Source organism: Wyeomyia smithii, chromosome 2, assembly GCF_029784165.1.
Source record: "Wyeomyia smithii strain HCP4-BCI-WySm-NY-G18 chromosome 2, ASM2978416v1, whole genome shotgun sequence".
Taxonomy (NCBI): domain Eukaryota; kingdom Metazoa; phylum Arthropoda; class Insecta; order Diptera; family Culicidae; genus Wyeomyia; species Wyeomyia smithii.
Genome location: NC_073695.1, coordinates 242,717,016 through 242,733,756, shown reverse-complemented (window position 1 = coordinate 242,733,756; position 16,741 = coordinate 242,717,016). Strand labels below are relative to the sequence as shown.

Here is a 16,741-nt window from a genome sequence, read left to right as displayed (position 1 = left end):
CGTGATAACATCTCCCATCTCTAGTGTTCGATAAATTCAAGTACTTTCTAATTTTAATAACGTTTTATTTAAAGTAATCTTCAACGCAAAACTAAATAAATCCTGTTTTCTAAAATTAATTTAGTTTATTTTTGTTCACAAAAACATCAAAATAGTTTCGCACGAAACGTCCAGTTTTAGTACAAATTTTATTGGATCCGCAACCTTGATTTTTTTTACCCTGCACTCTATTTATGTCAACATTTTCGTCCAGAATGGAATCAAGTCCTTCATGATCTAATATGACGTTATGTAGTACACATATAGCTTTCACGATCTCATCCGCGAATTCTATTTCCACCTCAATTGGTTTCCAAAGGAGTCTCCACTTTGCAGTCATAATGCCGAATGCACATTCCACACACTTTCTGGCCCTGGACAACCGTGAATTGAAGTACTCCTTTTCCGAATCGAGTAGTGAACGGGGATATGGGCGGAGCAAGTTTCTAATTAAAGGATATGCTTCATCTCCGACGAAAACGTGCGGCATATCCAAGCTGAACTCTTCATCTGGTAATGGGGTGTCCGGAGGGATGTTCAATTGGCCATTTTCCAGTAGTTTGTACAAATCGGAACTACTAAAAGTTCCTCCATCACTCTGTTTTCCATATCCTCCCACTTCTATCACCAAAAATTTTGCATTGGCATCTGCTACTGCTTGTAGAACTATTGAATGGAAACCTTTGTAGTTATAGCATAACGATCCAGTTCCTTTTGGGCATTTTATTCGTATGTGTTTCCCATCAATAGCTCCAATACAATTTGGAAAATTCCATTTTAGCCAGTATTCTTCGGCTACAGCTCTATACATTTGTTCCGTTGGTGCAGGCATATAAATAGGCTGTAGAACTTCCCACAAAGCATTACACGTTTCTAGCACTATTTGTGCTACCGTAGAGCGGCCCATACGGAAAGAAAAGCTGAGTGTTGTGAACGATGAGCCCGTTGCAAGATACCTGGGAAAAAGATCGCTCAGGTAAATATTGTACAGGTCAGAAAAGATTGTCAAATTTTCGGTACAGCATGCAAATCGTACTAACTGTATATCATGGTGACTCCAAAAACATTCATTTTTGCTACACCATGATTCCGAAATATTTGTATGAAACCAATTTAATATGAATCAAAAATTAATGTTTTCAAATATGTGTACAGGTATAATTATGAATTTTGTAGTCTATCGTGGAACGTATGTAAGTGAAAATGTCGAGTTTCTCGATCACTTTAATGTTGAACTCAAATAAATAAATGCCTGGTTCAATTTACAATAAAATTTAAATATTCAATCATATATTACCTTAGAGTAATCACTAATCGTTCACAAGGAAAAATTGGTTCACTATTGCAATTTGTCCAGTTTTTTGTTAGTCTATTCTGCACCAAATTTATAACGTATCGAAAGTTTCCATGGTCATCCTAGTGTATGAACGAAACTTGTCCGGGTTTTTTCGGAGCTCTTCATAAATTCGGTGGTGTTCTCCATCATTCCTTCTATTTCGGTTTATTGGGTGTACCGAAAAATCTTTTTGTTTGCCAAAAACGAAATTTATCGTGCTTGAAGAAGCAAAAAATTCTTCATCGGACGAATCCATCTTTACTTCATACGAAACCGCTACTAAATATCAACGATAATGACAGCACAACAAAATTGCGAACGCGCGTAACGACGCTCCAGTATGTCATAGGAAGCTTTACCCAACGCTTCTATTTATTTCGCTTCTTATACGCTCGACGCTTCGCTTAATTTGACGCTCCAGTATGTCAGTAGCCTAAGCGCGGTCAAAATACCGCGCGCAAATCCTAATGTAAAACTAGGTTACTCATGCACCATTCTTGTCTTGAGTAATAATGCGGTTCGGGGAAGAAAACCGACCAGGGTTACCGGCTAAGAATATTTGCCTAAAAACGTGGACTTCGCGGAAAATTTTATATAAACTATAATACCTCCTGAGTATAAAAACTGGCAGAGTTGCATTCCTTCAAAGCAAGAAAACTTAGAAAAATGCCAATATGCATATCAAACAAAACAGAGTTAGAAGTTCATTTACAAAATGCCAAAACAATCGCTATCAACATTCAGTCGCATGGTATGATGTTATACCGACCAACGAGATTTTCAAAATAGATTTAAAAAATGTTGTTCAGGTTTTGCAACATTCGTCCAAAAGCTAGTTAAATCATAAAATTGGAGCGTATCATCGAATATAAATACCCGTAAAGACTTGGAATGGATCAGATAGCTTAAATTTGAGCTGGATCTACTGAGCTTGAGCTACTGATCAGAATCAGTCGCAATTGTACATCAGATAATAATTTATTCGCGCCTGCATGCTAATCAATACTGACACCTGGCGGTCAAATAAAGGAAGCAAATGTTAGATCAATGCTAGTTACTACTAGTTATACAAGTTTATAAAAAGGCAAATATGGATACGAAACAAAGTAGAGTTCTAAGTTTATTTGCAAAATACCAAACTGATCACAATTGAAATGCGGTTATCATGGACGGCGTGTTGTATGTTTCCAACTTAACTATTTAAAAAAGTGTATATGTACAAATATTTTTTGACCGAACTAAGCAAAGCTTTTTGACAAAATGTTAAACTAATAACGATTAGTTGGTGTGGACAGTGTGGACTCATGTTGGCCCGACTCACACGAATTGAACATAATCATCCAAGAGTACACTATTTGTTCAAAAGCTACGAAATCATAAATTGAATTTTAGTTTCAGGTTCATGAAAAATGAAAATAATGAGCAATCCTACTGCGCACGCATGCCGAGCAAATTGTTGAAAACACGGCATCACTTCGCATCGACTTCTTCATGTTTCGACACACACACACACACAAGCAAACTTCAATCCAAGCAACCATCATCTCACTCCACGCCTCACACGCAGCCAACACAAATGTACACGAATGCACTAATCACCACGCAGCACAAAAGGCAGAAAAAAACAAATTCTCTCTCGCTATGCTGTTCAAATCGAATGGAAGAAAAGTTGTGTGCTTTAACATAGGTAGTCAGGCCTGAAACACGTCGTCTGTTCACCAACCTACGGCAAAAATCCTACCGGACCGCCCGCGCCAGCGTCCAGCATGTTTCAGGCCTCACAGTTTCACTGTAAATGTAAAATATTATCAACACCAATACTAAGCTTCTGATTCCTGTCTCTCCAGTTGCATTTTACGAGCCAGCTGAAGCAAAAAGGTTTGCTCTTTGCTGCGTACAAAGCTCAATGGGGGATAAAAAGAAATAAACAAACACAATCCTATAATCGATGTCAGGAGAGGACGTATGATAGAGCCCATTTCTTCTCAATTTACGGCTTCCACTTCACTCTCAATTCACTAACACTACCGTTCACTTGGTAGAAATGAAAGCGTACACGAATGGCGAGCGAACTATATCTTCTGTGCCAATTTATACTGCATAATCAATTCCATTTTTGATCTTCTAATTTTCACTCCACTATAATTAATTTGTATCTTACACACGCGACACTCCATAAACTAGAGATTTTTCAACTTTTTATAACTTCCAGAGCGAAAATACAAGTGAATTTTATGAAAAATTTACGGACCGATTTAATGTGCGTTTGTTTTGTTAGCCATGTTGCCAGTCTCCCCCTTAACTGCCTGGAGCCTATTACGGCAGGTAAACTTTCTTTTTTGCAACAGGCAATGTTCGATCTAATGAACGCCATGTTGCAGGCAAAATCAATGTTTGAAGCCATTCAAATAGGTACAAATTTTACAATTAGAATTGTTTCTAATTTAAAATTTAGCAATGATTTTAAATAAACCGATCAAAATTTAAAATTGGAATGCTCGCTCAGTGAAGGCCAATGAGAATGAGCTTTTTAATTTTTTAACAGTAAATAATGTGCATATTGCAATTATTACCGAAACATTTTTGAAACCTAACATGAAATTAAAATATGATCCCAATTACGTGGTTCATAGATATGATAGGATTCAGGGTTCCGGCGGTGGAGTTGCAATTGTTATTCATCGCCGAATCAAACATCGTGCTCTTCCCCATCTTGAGACGAAAGTTATTGAAACTTTGGGAATTGAAGTTCAAACTGAACTTGGGATTTTATTTATTGCCGCAGCATATTTACCATTTCAATGCACACGCGAGCTCAAAAATTATTTTAAAGGTGATTTACAAAAACTCACCAGAAATCGTTCGAAATTTTTCATAATCGGCGATTTTAACGCTAAACATCGTTCATGGAATAATTCTCAAAGTAATTCCAATGGCAAAATTTTATTCAATGATTATTCTTCAGGATACTATTCTATTTTGTCTCCGAATAGTCCTACATGCTTTTCTTCTGTAAGAAACCCTTCAACAATTGATTTGGTGCTTACAGATCAAAGTCATGTATATAGTGATTTGATCACACATGCTGACTTTGATTCTGACCATCTTCCAATAAATTTTTCTTCCTCACATGAATCATCTCGTGACCCTGTTTTTAAAACTATTTATAAAGATTTACAGAAAGAGATTAAATATAGATTTACTCTTCTGAGAAATCAAAATTTTGAGACTAAAGTTGAAAAATTGAAACCATATTCAAAACCTTTTTGGAAGCTGTCGAAGATTCTTAAGAAACCTTCAAAGCCTATTCCAGTTTTAAAAGATGGTGAACGTTTTCTTGTATCCAATGAACAAAGGGCTCAAAGACTTGCTCAGCAGTTTGAGAGTGTTCATAACTCAAATTTGAATTTTGTGAGTCCAATTGAAAATGAAGTCACACGTCAATTTGATTTAATTTCTTCCCAGAATTTTTTACCTGCAGAAATAATTGAAACTAACTTGAATGAGATTAAATCAATTATTAAAAATTTCAAAAATATGAAAGCACCTGGTGACGATGGAATCTTTAATATATTAATCAAACATCTCCCTGAGAGCACAAAGAAATTTTTAGTGAAAATTTTCAATTGCTGCTTCAAAATTGCATATTTTCCCAAATTATGGAAAAATGCAAAAATTACTCCAATTTTGAAACCGGATAAGAATCCAGCTAATGTTTCAAGTTATCGACCAATCAGTTTGTTTTCTTCAATGAGTAAACTGTTTGAGAGAATTATTCTTTTTCCACTGGAGCTGCTTTTTTAGACATAGAAAAAGCATTCGACAGTGTTTGGCATAAAGGTTTGATTGCGAAATTGCAAACTTTTAATTTTCCAATTTTCCTAATCCAAATTTTAAAAAATTATCTTACTGATCGAGGTTGCAGGCAGGTTGTCTATCAGAATTCAAAATCTGATAGATTTCCTGTCAGAGCAGGTATGCCTCAAGGTTCAGTCTTGGGTCTAGTCCTGTACAACATATTCACTTCAGATCTTCCTGATTTGCATCCAGGATGCAAGTCAAGTCAAAGTCATTGTTCTGCGATGACACAAGCATTTCCGTAAAAGGAAAAAGCCTTCGTGTCATATGCAGTCGATTGCAGAAAAGTTTAGATATTTTATCTTCCTACTTGCAAAAGTGGAAAATCTCTCCCAATGCTACTAAAATTCAAATGATAATTTTTCCGCATAAGCCTAGGGCTTCTTTCCTCAAGCCAAACAATAATCACGTTGTCAAGATGAATGGGGTTATTTTAAGTTGGTCTGACAAGGTTAAGTACTTGGGACTAAGTTATGATAAAAAACTTATTTTCAAAAAGCACATTCAGAGTATACATGCCAAGTGCATCAAATATACGAGATGTTTATATCCTCTCATTAACAGGAATTCTAAACTTTGTTTAAAGAACAAACTTTTGAGTTACAAACAAATTTTAGACCAGCAATGCTTTATGCAGTACCGATCTGGTCAAGTTGCTGTTCAACAAGGAAGAAAACGCTCCAAAGGATTCAGAATAAAATTCTAAAAATGATTTTGAAGCGTCCTCCTTGGTTTGGTACACTAGAATTACATAGACTTACTGGTGTTGAACCATTAGAAACTATGTCAAATAAAATTATTAACAATTTTCGACAAAAATCGTTGCAATCCTCAATTGCTACGATAAGCTCTCTTTATAGTCAATAAGTTAGCATTTAAATTAGTTGTAAGTTTACTTTCTTTTCTTGACAAGTGGGTTTAAATCCCTACGAATGATAAGTTCCAATTGCGAAAGCAAACAAATCCTAACAATTAAAATTACAAATTACTAACAGTGTTGAGAAGTCACCATTTGTGATTGGACACACATACTCATTATTTACTAATATTTATCATAAATACTTAAGCTACTAACAAATCCCCCCCTTAAAAAAAATACTACAAGGTATACAGCCCTAGGGTTGTATGAAATGGTGACGTGGGGCTGAACACTGTAATTAGGGGATTTTTTGTTACAAAATTTACAAAATCTGCAGACAGAATCAATGTGTTTGCACAGCGACTGTACGTATTTTTATTTTCAGCTCCCCCAGCAAATCAATTTTTGAAATATATTCAACAACTCTCGAAAGAATATCGTTTATATTTGGCGATAATATGCCTGTAGTATTTTTTTGTCAAAGTCAGAATTAACTCTATATCATCAAAAACTAAATCCAATAATACTTACGTTATCATAATGAATGGTTTTGTCTTATTTAACTCTGATTAAATCAAATCTATAATATGGATCTTACTTTCAAAATAATATGGAAGCCCTTACAAAGGTTCATTAATTGGCAAACATAAGCAAAATATCGTAGCAATCCACAACTACATTTTTGTTTATTACTAGACAATTTTTTCATTTGCCTACAACTACATTCGCTGTATGAAGAAGAAAGCTAATATACGTTTATAATGGTAAAGCATAGAATAATAATATATCATCTAACAATTTTGAAATGCAAAAAGAGATTCTGAATGAATCTTAGTAAATAAACAAAAAATTCACAAGCATTCGCAGGCTCTCACTCTTCTATAAATGTATATATTTAGGAATTTACTCTTTCGATACTATCCGGTCACGATTATTAAGTGAATATCGAAGATAAAATTAAATAAATATCAGTGGTGGGCACCATTACGCTAATTCGCTAATTCGCTAATTAGCGACGCTAAAAATCAGTTAGCGATTTAGCGATTTCGCTAATTTTTGAGCTGGTTAGCAAAACTGTTAGCGTCGCTAAAATTTTGGCCTTCGAAACGCTAATCACTAATTCGCTAAATTTTGTAGAGAAGCGACAATAGAAATATTTAGAAAAACTGTGAATTGCTGATGGCGTACGTAAATTGCTTCGAAAGATGAACATACTTTACTGCGAAAGTAACTTTTGTCAGTTTTTTTTACCCTAGAATGGAGTTCCAGTTATAGTACAAGCCACAGGAGCATTTTAAAGAACAAGCACAAGGTCTAGATTGAATTTTCGCCACACCAAGAACTTTGGTAAATTGCAATGAGCTTGAAATTATGACAACTTTGGTTCTACTTTTTCGATTCAGATAATAATTGAATTTTTATGAAAACATTCCTAAGAGCATCTATTTTCAATGCAAGCTCAATAACTTTTGTTATTCTTGTAAGTAATTGTTTTCGTTTGTTTAACCAAAACAGATCAAAGTGGTCCAAATCTTACAAAACACGAGCAATAAATATTGCGATATGACTATTTACATATTAGAAAGTTAGCGATTAGCGAAAGTTCCGTTAATGTGGGTTTAGCGTTTAGCGTTTAGCGATTATCGAGCTAAATTTTCCGGTTAGTGACTTAGCGATTAGCGTCGCTAAATTTTCGGTTAGCGGTGCCCACCACTGATAAATATCCGATGCTAAATTTACAATTCTTGTTAAGTAATTTATGGTAATCCTATTTATGAGATAAACTTTCAATCACCATCAACAGCAGCATTGCAAACGAATAGAAACGAACGAACAAAAGTGTACCGCTGCAGTACGAATAAAAGTGTACTGCTGAAATGTACGAATAGAAGAGTACCGCTGCAATCATAGACGACGAGAGACCTGCGGTTCTTAACTCTTATGGTACTGTTGCTTATACCGGCATGTTTTCTTTCAAGACATCAGTTTTTATAAGGTTCTGAAAGCAGGTTTAGTAATTGTTCTAGAATGGGGATTGTTTCAAACTTTTCGGAAAACTTTTGCCTTCGAGACATCATATTAGTCTAAGCTCATGGAAGCAAAAATAAATTCACTTATTGGGACGGGGGGACTCCGTCAACTTTTATTTCAATATTGATACAGAAAATTTCGCAGGGAACGGATTATGTCCATTCACGTCGTCTGTGCTAGGAACTCTCGCATGTAATTGGTTCGTTATTCGCGTAAATTTGTCATTGAAACTTTTTATCAGTTTCACCGCCTAGCAATGAAATTAGAGGGATAACTAGCATATTACTAAATTGTTCTACATTTTATCTATCCAACAACATATTGGTTATTGTTTTCCATCATGCGGTTATGCTGTTATTAACGTTTGAAATCTGACGCAACATTTGCCAGTTTCATTTCCAATTTTACAGAATGCATCCCAGTATAGTGAACAAAGACGTAGTCCCACGTCAAAAAAAGGCGTCCACCTAATGACACGCTTCATTTGGTTTCCGAATTGCACGAAACCGACTCCCTGTTCCCTTCTGTCGCCGCCACTGTAGTAGATGCGGTACTTGAAAGAAATACCCGGTCGAATCAACCGCCCGGAATTCACGTTCTCCGTTTTTAGGCCAACGCACCTCTTGGGTGGCTGCCACCTCCGCTTTTGCTTTTGGCCAAGAATCCCGCACGTGCCGGTTCGAGCAGAGTCCTAACATCCAAAGTGCCAAGTTCCTAATCGTTGTTCTATTTCATTTGCATAGGTCTATACCGATTGTTCCGATTCGTATACGATGCTACCATTGTTATCCAACAGTGCTAAGATGTTTTTTTTTTATTCTCGCTTATTTTCCGTCGGTCTAGTTCCGCCACTGTTGTGGCCAATCACCGACGCCCAGGGAGGCGGCTCCACACCCAGGACCCTCACTCACGAAACCGTTTGTTAACGGACCGGCGCCAACGGCTTTACTTCCTCATGCGATGGAAGGCGTGATCCCAGAGATTTTTCGCCTCAGAAAATCTCCCGGTGTCGGCTAGGATTGAATCTAGACCAGTTGGGTTGGTTGTGAGTGGATCACGCCACCTCACAACCACCGACACCTATGTCGGCGGTGGGATTCGAACCCAGGCGTCGAGCGTGGTTGGCGGAGACGTTACCAACCGCACTAGGCCCCCGCTCGGTGCTAAGATGTAGATGCCGGATCGGGCATATCCCGACGTCCGTTGCAGCGCGGTGTGGTACCGTTTCTTGAACGCGTAGGGTATTTTGGGGTAATTTGGACCCCCTAAGGAAAACTTCTGTTATTTCGTAGCCTGTGTTTTCTTTCCCATAAACGTAGTGTATTACAGTAATAATGATCTGTTTTCTATGTTTTTACACGAAAAAATCATGATATTGAGGTCAAAAGAAAATAAAACTAACTGAATTAAAAATAATGATTTTCGTACATGAAAAAATCGTTTGGAGTGAAATGGACCAGCTGTTGGGAAAATATGGACAGTGTTTGGGGTAATGTGGACAGGGTAAAAAATGTGAGTTTACACAGTAGAAGGTGGCATTAGGATTACGGAATGATAGTTGCAGTTCTTAGGCATTGCACAGTGATTACACCATAGGCAAAAAAACATTACCCTTTCCCAATTATTCAAACTAGAAACTGAGTATGGGTTCGTGCGTCGAGCGTGCGTGTGTGTGTCAGTGTTTATGTGTGAGTCAGTGTGTGTGGCAATGTATGTGATTTATTTCTTTTCCCAAAATTTCATGAGAAATTTTCATCAAAAGGCCTATCAAATACCTTCAATTTTCCATTAAATCTTTTAATCGTTCAAACGGCTCAACAGCTACAAATTTTTGAAAAATTATTGTCGATTTTTGGCAACTTTAATCCAAAAAAATCACCCTAGGGACCAAACGAAAAACAATACGGGTATGAAGTTTTTCGATAAAGAACAAGTATACCAATGTTGAGCATGATATGAACAAAAAATAAATATGATAACAAGAGGAGTTTAACGACATTTCAGGTGAATAACATTTTCTGACATCAGAAATAAGTTCAGCACCCCAAAATTGGCATTCTACGTTATTTTCAATCATTTTAGAAAGACTTTTGGTTTTTTTTCCAACTTTTGTCCTGAAACTCGCCACTGTTGCAAAATCAACTTTTAATGTTTCCTTTGTTTACATTGGCACTGCGGTGCACCTATCACAGCAAACCATGAAATTTTTATGTTAGGTGGGGTTTGGTAGTTCAAGGAAAGGATTAGGTAGTACCTGGAACCCAAAAAAGTAATACTTTCCAAGATAAAGCACCTGTCCATTTCACCCCAGGGGTCCAAATTAACCCAAACTACCCTACACTTCTGAACGGGGAAGCTTCACTGTTTCCGGCATAACGGTTAGAGTTCGACTGATAGAGCTGTTAATTTCTTTCTGTTGCGTCTTGGATTACTATGATTGGTGCTGCATGGGAAGTTTCTTCAGTGCATGTGAAAATAAACAGTTTTAACAGTTCTGCTCAAATTACGGAAGTATTCTCTACATAAGAAATAACAGGTCACGACTCAGCGTTTGGTATGTTTCTCTACAGATAAAAATTTTGAAACTTTCCAAAATAAGTAACATCATACCGTTGTGATAGGGTATCGAACGTCTTCGGTTTTCTTCGGCAGCTGTTGTGCAGCAATCTTATGCAAAAACCTGCCGAAGAAAACCACTGACGAAGACGTTCGATACCCTACATAAAATCCTGAACAGTGTTGACAAATGAACTGTTTATTAGCTGTTCAGGATAATAAAACTATCAGCATATATTGAAATAATTCGATTTATCTGCGAAATAAACACGGAAGTCGCTACCAAATATGGATGGGATTCTTATCTAGATGCATCGTAATTGGTCGCTATCGCAAGTCCGCAGTAGATAGGCGAGCGTTAAGAGTGAAGATGTTAAAAAGAATAATAACATAAAAACTGTAAATCCTATCCAAATGACATTCTTTTTTTATGTTTCAATGTTTTCCTAAATTCTAAATTTTGCATTATTTCAAACTTATTTCTGAAAACCAACTATTGCATTTGGAAAATAAAAAACCCTATTGAAGATCGTGTTTCATCCCCGGTGGAAGTTTGGGTCGTACGCTAACCGAGAATTGTTTTCGTACGCATCTGTAACCATTGAGATCAACGCATACAGATTTAAAGGCGACGTACGACTTAGTAACGCGCAACGAATTATGGCACATTAAGCGTGAACAGACAGGAAGAGCAGGCATCTAAAAACTGTGATATCATAGTGTCGTTTTTTATCATGCTAGATAAGCACGCTCCGAAAAAAAAATCTACACCATTTTTTGTGTTTGTAGTTGATTCGAGTTCATATATTTCAGAAAGATTACGGTAATATTTACAACTCAAATCGGTTTAAAGTTTAACCAAAGCCCGCCAGCAGCCACGGTTAGTAACTGTTTCGGATCAATTTGTAGCGGCTGCTTGGTCTTCGGGTCAACAGTAACTTCAAAATTTCTTATAATTTCGTACAGTCCCCGTTTGACTTGCACTCGTGCGAATCGCATTCCAAGACACTGCCGGGGACCGTCACCAAAAGGAATGAAACACCCCTTCTCACGGTACGGAGCAGTGCCGCCTGTGGCGGGATCGAAGCGATCCGGATTGAAGGTAAGAGGATCATCGAAGTTATCCGAATCCCGATGCAATGACCATAGCGAGATGTAAGCACAAACGTTCTCCTCTATGCGTACAGTTTGGTTAGACGTTAAATTCAATTCGATTGGTTCAACACATCGTTTAGATATAAATGAAACTGGGGGCCAAAGACGAAGAACTTCGTTGAGCACCTGATCCAGATATGGTAATTCTGTCAACACGTCAAACGCGATAAGACCATTGTCCGTTGCTGCTTGTGTCAGTTCCTCTCGAAGTCGTGTTTGAACTTCAGGGTTCTTCGCCAGTTCATACAGCGCAAAACCCATTGTAACGCTGGATGTTTCGAAACCATCGATAAAAAATGTCACACCGTGTGCCGCCATGTCCAGGTCTGATATCACTTTTTTCTTCCGTAAGCTTATCAGATAGTCGAGGTAGTCAAGCCTTTTGATTGTACTAGCTTCACGAATGGTAATCGCCTCCGACATCAAATTTAAGAAAAAATCTTGCACCGATTTAGATATGAAACCAATTTTCAGTTTTCTCGCAATAGTCGGAAACATTTCCATGAAAACCAGACAAGCGAACGAGAAAAATGAAAAATCCATCAGCTTGCTACCCATTTCTCGGATTTTTGGCTTTTCACTGGTGAATGATTGGGCATCGGCAGCAAATATGCAGCTGGAAACGACATCGGTTGTAAATTTTGCCGACAGTTCTCTGGCCTCTAGAGGAGAGCCCGTGTGTGTTTTAATGTAAGTCGTCATTCGAGATCCTACATCTTCGACGATGGAAAATAACGCTTTAATCTGTGAATAGTTAAACAAATTTAGAACCAATGTTCATATGTTTTACAAGAGGTATTTTACCCTGGATGTGGTGAACGCCGGTGTTATCTCAGCGCGTTTTTCTTTCCACTCAGCGCCATCTAAGATGAATGGATTTCGGCCCAAGATCGGGTCAGCTTCTTTATTTACGCTTTCACTAAACTCATTGTCGTGAAAATGTTTGAAATCTTTGGTTAGAATATTTTTCGCCAAAGCTGATGAGAGAACAAATATCCGAGGCGAACGGATTGCAAACACTCCGATAAAGTTGTATGCACTTTTGTATCGTCTAAAAACGCTTGTGACGTTATTAACTTATAATTGATATAACGAAAATTTCAAACCTGTAAACTTCATCCATCTCATCCTGAAAAGGTCTATTACGAAGTAAAACCGATGGGAAACTTCCCAACAATGGCTTAGGGTCGGGTCCAGGAACATTTCGGTCCTTCCAGTAATTGAATTTCCACACTAAGTAAACGTAAAGCGTCCCGAGGGCACCCAAGACTAGACTAACTGTAAGCAACATTCTGAACCTTGACCGTGAGTCGACTGAGCGGCAACTTAATCGGGTCACTTGTTTTCAAAGACTATAAATATATTGCGTTGAGCATTACGGTGTGATGAGAAACGTATACATATACATACATCTACACTAGAGCTGTGCGCCGCGCTTGTTTATATACTGCCGGCCGATGCCATCAGCCTGTTATATTTTTTACACACCGGTTATGAGCTGTTGATCTTACGTTCTGGGCGTCTCCATGTCAAATGACCTAATGGTTGTAATTCCATTTTTCATTTGAATCAAACTGCAAACTGCGTATTTCTCACAGGTGAAGAAATTTTGACGTAGAACTACGTTTTACTTTAGCATACCACACAGGGATGCAAACTGAAAAACTGGGACGAAATTTGTCCCTTTTCAAATGCTTATAGGTCGGTTGGTTTTCAACCGATTTTCCTTATTCTTGCAGCAACCGATTTGAAAATTATACACGCATCCATCTGCTCAAATGCAGAAAAATGTTGTTTGAATCTAAGAACTATTGCACTATTGAAAATTGTCAAGCCTTGTTGAAATAAAAATAACGTCCTCTGGTTGGTCGCTTGCTTGCTGTGTGTGTATGATATGGTATGATGTGTGTATGATATTGTGTGATGTGCAGCGATGGAAGAAAATCGTTTCTAGCGATTTTTGAATACATATAAATCTCCTTTCCTGCATTAACATCTCTGTCAGTGTGCGATACACATTTACTCTTCTCACATTTGCAAGCAGATCTATGTGTAAGAAGAGCTACGAGGATTGCAAAGGAGCACCATGTATATTAGAGTGACCATTGTTGTAACATCATGCGATTTCGATGAGCGCCGGGCGGAAAAAGTTTCCTTTTTACTCCAAAAATAAGCCATGAAAATTCGAAGTAGATCCGAGTTCATTTAATGGGCCCACAAAACGCTTATATTAAAAAAAATAATAGATTCTCATAAGAACTGTTGTTTTTTATCTCTTTTTGAAGTTTTTCGCCTCAGTTTCTTAAAAAAGTTGTATATTTTGCGTCGAAATGCTCTTTAATTATAAAATCATATCATTAGGGATATTCACATATTACGTAACGCTAAATTATAGCAATTTTGAACACCTCCCACCCCTAAATAACGCAATTTTGCATGGGGCCTCGCGCAATGGAGCTCTTCGTTGAATATCCCCTTCTCTCTAGTACGTTACGTAATAAATGAATGACTTCTCATATTCGTTAGAGGTTTTGAAACTGCCATTCAGTGATTATATCCTTAACCGTACTTCATTGCAGCAACTGCGTGAAGTGAACCGCCACAATCGGATTGGTGAAGAAAAATTATTAAAATTATCAAGAACTTTTTTTATAGATTCAATATTATTTTTAGTATTATTATTATTATTATTTTCTATGAAACAGTTCAGCACTAGTGATCTGAATGTACTAAGATGGTGATTTTATCAAATACGGTCGGTAGATCTCCTGTTGATCGAATAGCAATCCTCATGAGTTTCGATGGAAGTGCAAAGTTCTTGGGCGCGCTTAAAATTGATTCAAGCTACGGCAAAAATATCGCCTAAGAAGTTCATAATACGCTAGTGGTTTGAAATATTTCGGAAGAAGACCTTAAACACTTTTCTTTAACCGTTTTACAAGAGCATCAAACGAAATCAACTCATTCTCAGCCAAACAACTCACTCACAGCTTCAATGATCCAAAAGTTCTGATCATTGACCATAAATTGCATTCAAGACATGTCCCTGTTGGTAATTAAACTTCACATTCAGGTGTTTTTCGGATGTACGAGTGCTGTCTAATGTATTATTCAAGTTATGAATTCTCTACGTGATTCTTTCGCTTATGCCGAAATTGATAGTCGTCTCAGACGCTGTAACTGAAAAGATGAAGAATCGCTTGTGGTATTTAAGCCTTTTTGGATTGGCTGATACCTTACCAGTCAGCTCCAGGCCGAAGTGTCCCTTGCTGTTCGAAGAAGTCGTCTCCATTGGCTGATATCTCGTTTGAAATTAAACAAAAAATTATCAGGCGATTAAAAGCGAATGGTCCTTAAGGTGAAACGGTAAACAGCCAATTTAGAATCACCACTGCGAATTTTCAGAAGCACAAGACTCGGAAATAGATAAAACAAAAATGTTTGCTTCACCGCAGCAAACATGAAATAGCGTTTTCACAGGTGACGCATTAACTGTTACCGAGTCTTGTGCCTTTGAAAATTCAAAATGGTGGTTGGAAGCCGGTCATTTTTTTTTTTGGTTTCAACACCTAATGTTAAACTTATGAAAAATTCTAACCGTGTTTCAACACATAATTAAGACGAATTTCAGTTTATATTGCATGTTGTTGATTTATACCGAAAAAATACACACCTCATTCAATATACGAACTTTTTAACAAACACCAAAAGTTATAGATTTTTTTAAACTTAAATTATAGGGTGATAATATTACTGTTTCATGAAAATACAAGTGCATTTAAATAAGTTTATCGAGAGATATATGTTAAAAAAAGAAAAAAAAAACTCCGTACAATTTTCATGTAAATCGATTTCTCAAACATAAGCACTTTGTGGGTCCATTGAATAAACTCCGATGAACTTCAAATTTTCGTGGCTTATTGTAAAGGTCAAAAGGAAACTTTTTCAGCCCGGTGCTCATTAAGATCGATAGTTTCAAAAACGGCCATATAAAATATGGCCATTCTAATGTATATAGTATCCCTGCTGGCGTACTCTCTTTCTCTTCCTTCGCCCAACGCACAACATCTGTATCTAAATGTGCACAGCTGAGTATATGGGGTTAGTCGCAATATGTACATATGATAAACAAAGATCATTCATGATCATTCAGCCAATGATTGAGATTTTTGTCAAAAAGAGAGTGAAAAAAAAGTGTGTTGTCTCCTACTCCCATAATGAGATTGTTTTGGTGGCAGGTTCAAGTTCCCAGTTGGTTTAGAGATCTTGCTCGTATAAAACGTGTTTAAGGATGGACAAAAAGGTAGAAAAAGTTAACAAATCCGCAAAAAGTTCGGCAAGTTTTCGCAGTAGAGAATGGCGGTTTCAGATGCGGAAGGCGGAGTTCAAAATATTAAGAAATTATTTAATGAAATTGATCGCTAGTCTTTCGAAATAACCTGTATAATGATATACACTATAACTAGCATCGAAAACATTATGTTTCATTAGGGTGGTTCATTTATTTGACATAGAGTGGTTTATAATATTGTGTAAAAATGAGTATAAAAAGAAAAAAATCACTTTTCACTCAATACCAATAGAAAAATTCCTGAAAATATAATATTTGCTACATCATTGTCGTTAGGGTGGCAATGTTGAATTGAAAAAAATACCATGTAAAATGGCAAGATATATCAAAACAAATTTACAAAATGTTTCAAAAAACTACTTTGTGCAAAAAAATATAACTCAACCAAAATTAAGATTGTGTCTCGCGGAAAATGTTGAATGCTTCCATGTCATTTACAAAATCACACACGGGAGGTGCACGGAATTTGAATAATGTTTTCTATTCCAAGTGTCTTGAAAATACATGAAACGGTGGATACTGATGGAATATGTTTTTTTGATTTTGTTTGAAAAAT

The 16,741-nt window shown here is 36.9% G+C and overlaps 2 protein-coding genes across 2 annotated transcripts; both read right to left on the bottom strand.

The window, feature by feature from the left end:
* Window positions 1-24: 24 nt before the first annotated feature.
* Window positions 25-946, bottom strand: LOC129720508 (uncharacterized). Its single transcript, XM_055671990.1, has one exon. The coding sequence runs from the start codon at window positions 944-946 to the stop codon at window positions 116-118; it is 831 nt and encodes a 276-aa protein (XP_055527965.1). The 3' UTR covers window positions 25-115.
* Window positions 947-11,458: 10,512 nt separating this feature from the next.
* On the bottom strand, window positions 11,459-13,381 carry LOC129720784 (probable cytochrome P450 28a5). The gene is made up of 4 exons (XM_055672528.1): window positions 13,245-13,381; window positions 12,941-13,186; window positions 12,639-12,885; window positions 11,459-12,578 (listed from the first exon to the last, which is right to left on the bottom strand). The coding sequence occupies exons 2-4, from the start codon at window positions 13,123-13,125 to the stop codon at window positions 11,517-11,519; spliced, it is 1,494 nt and encodes a 497-aa protein (XP_055528503.1). The 5' UTR covers window positions 13,126-13,186; window positions 13,245-13,381; the 3' UTR covers window positions 11,459-11,516.
* Between the last annotated feature and the right edge of the window lie 3,360 nt (window positions 13,382-16,741).

What these genes read in the sequence shown, in the direction of transcription:
- LOC129720508 (XM_055671990.1), bottom strand. Translation starts at nt 946, where the DNA reads ATGGGCCGCTCTACGGTAGCACAAATAGTGCTAGAAACGTGTAATGCT.
- LOC129720784 (XM_055672528.1), bottom strand. Translation starts at nt 13,125, where the DNA reads ATGTTGCTTACAGTTAGTCTAGTCTTGGGTGCCCTCGGGACGCTTTAC. An exon ending in GAGATGGATGAAGTTTACAG is followed by an intron (nt 12,886 to 12,940) that starts GTTTGAAATTTT and finishes AAGCGTTTTTAG; the next exon opens with ACGATACAAAAGTGCATACA. An exon ending in CGGCGTTCACCACATCCAGG is followed by an intron (nt 12,579 to 12,638) that starts GTAAAATACCTC and finishes AACTATTCACAG; the next exon opens with ATTAAAGCGTTATTTTCCAT.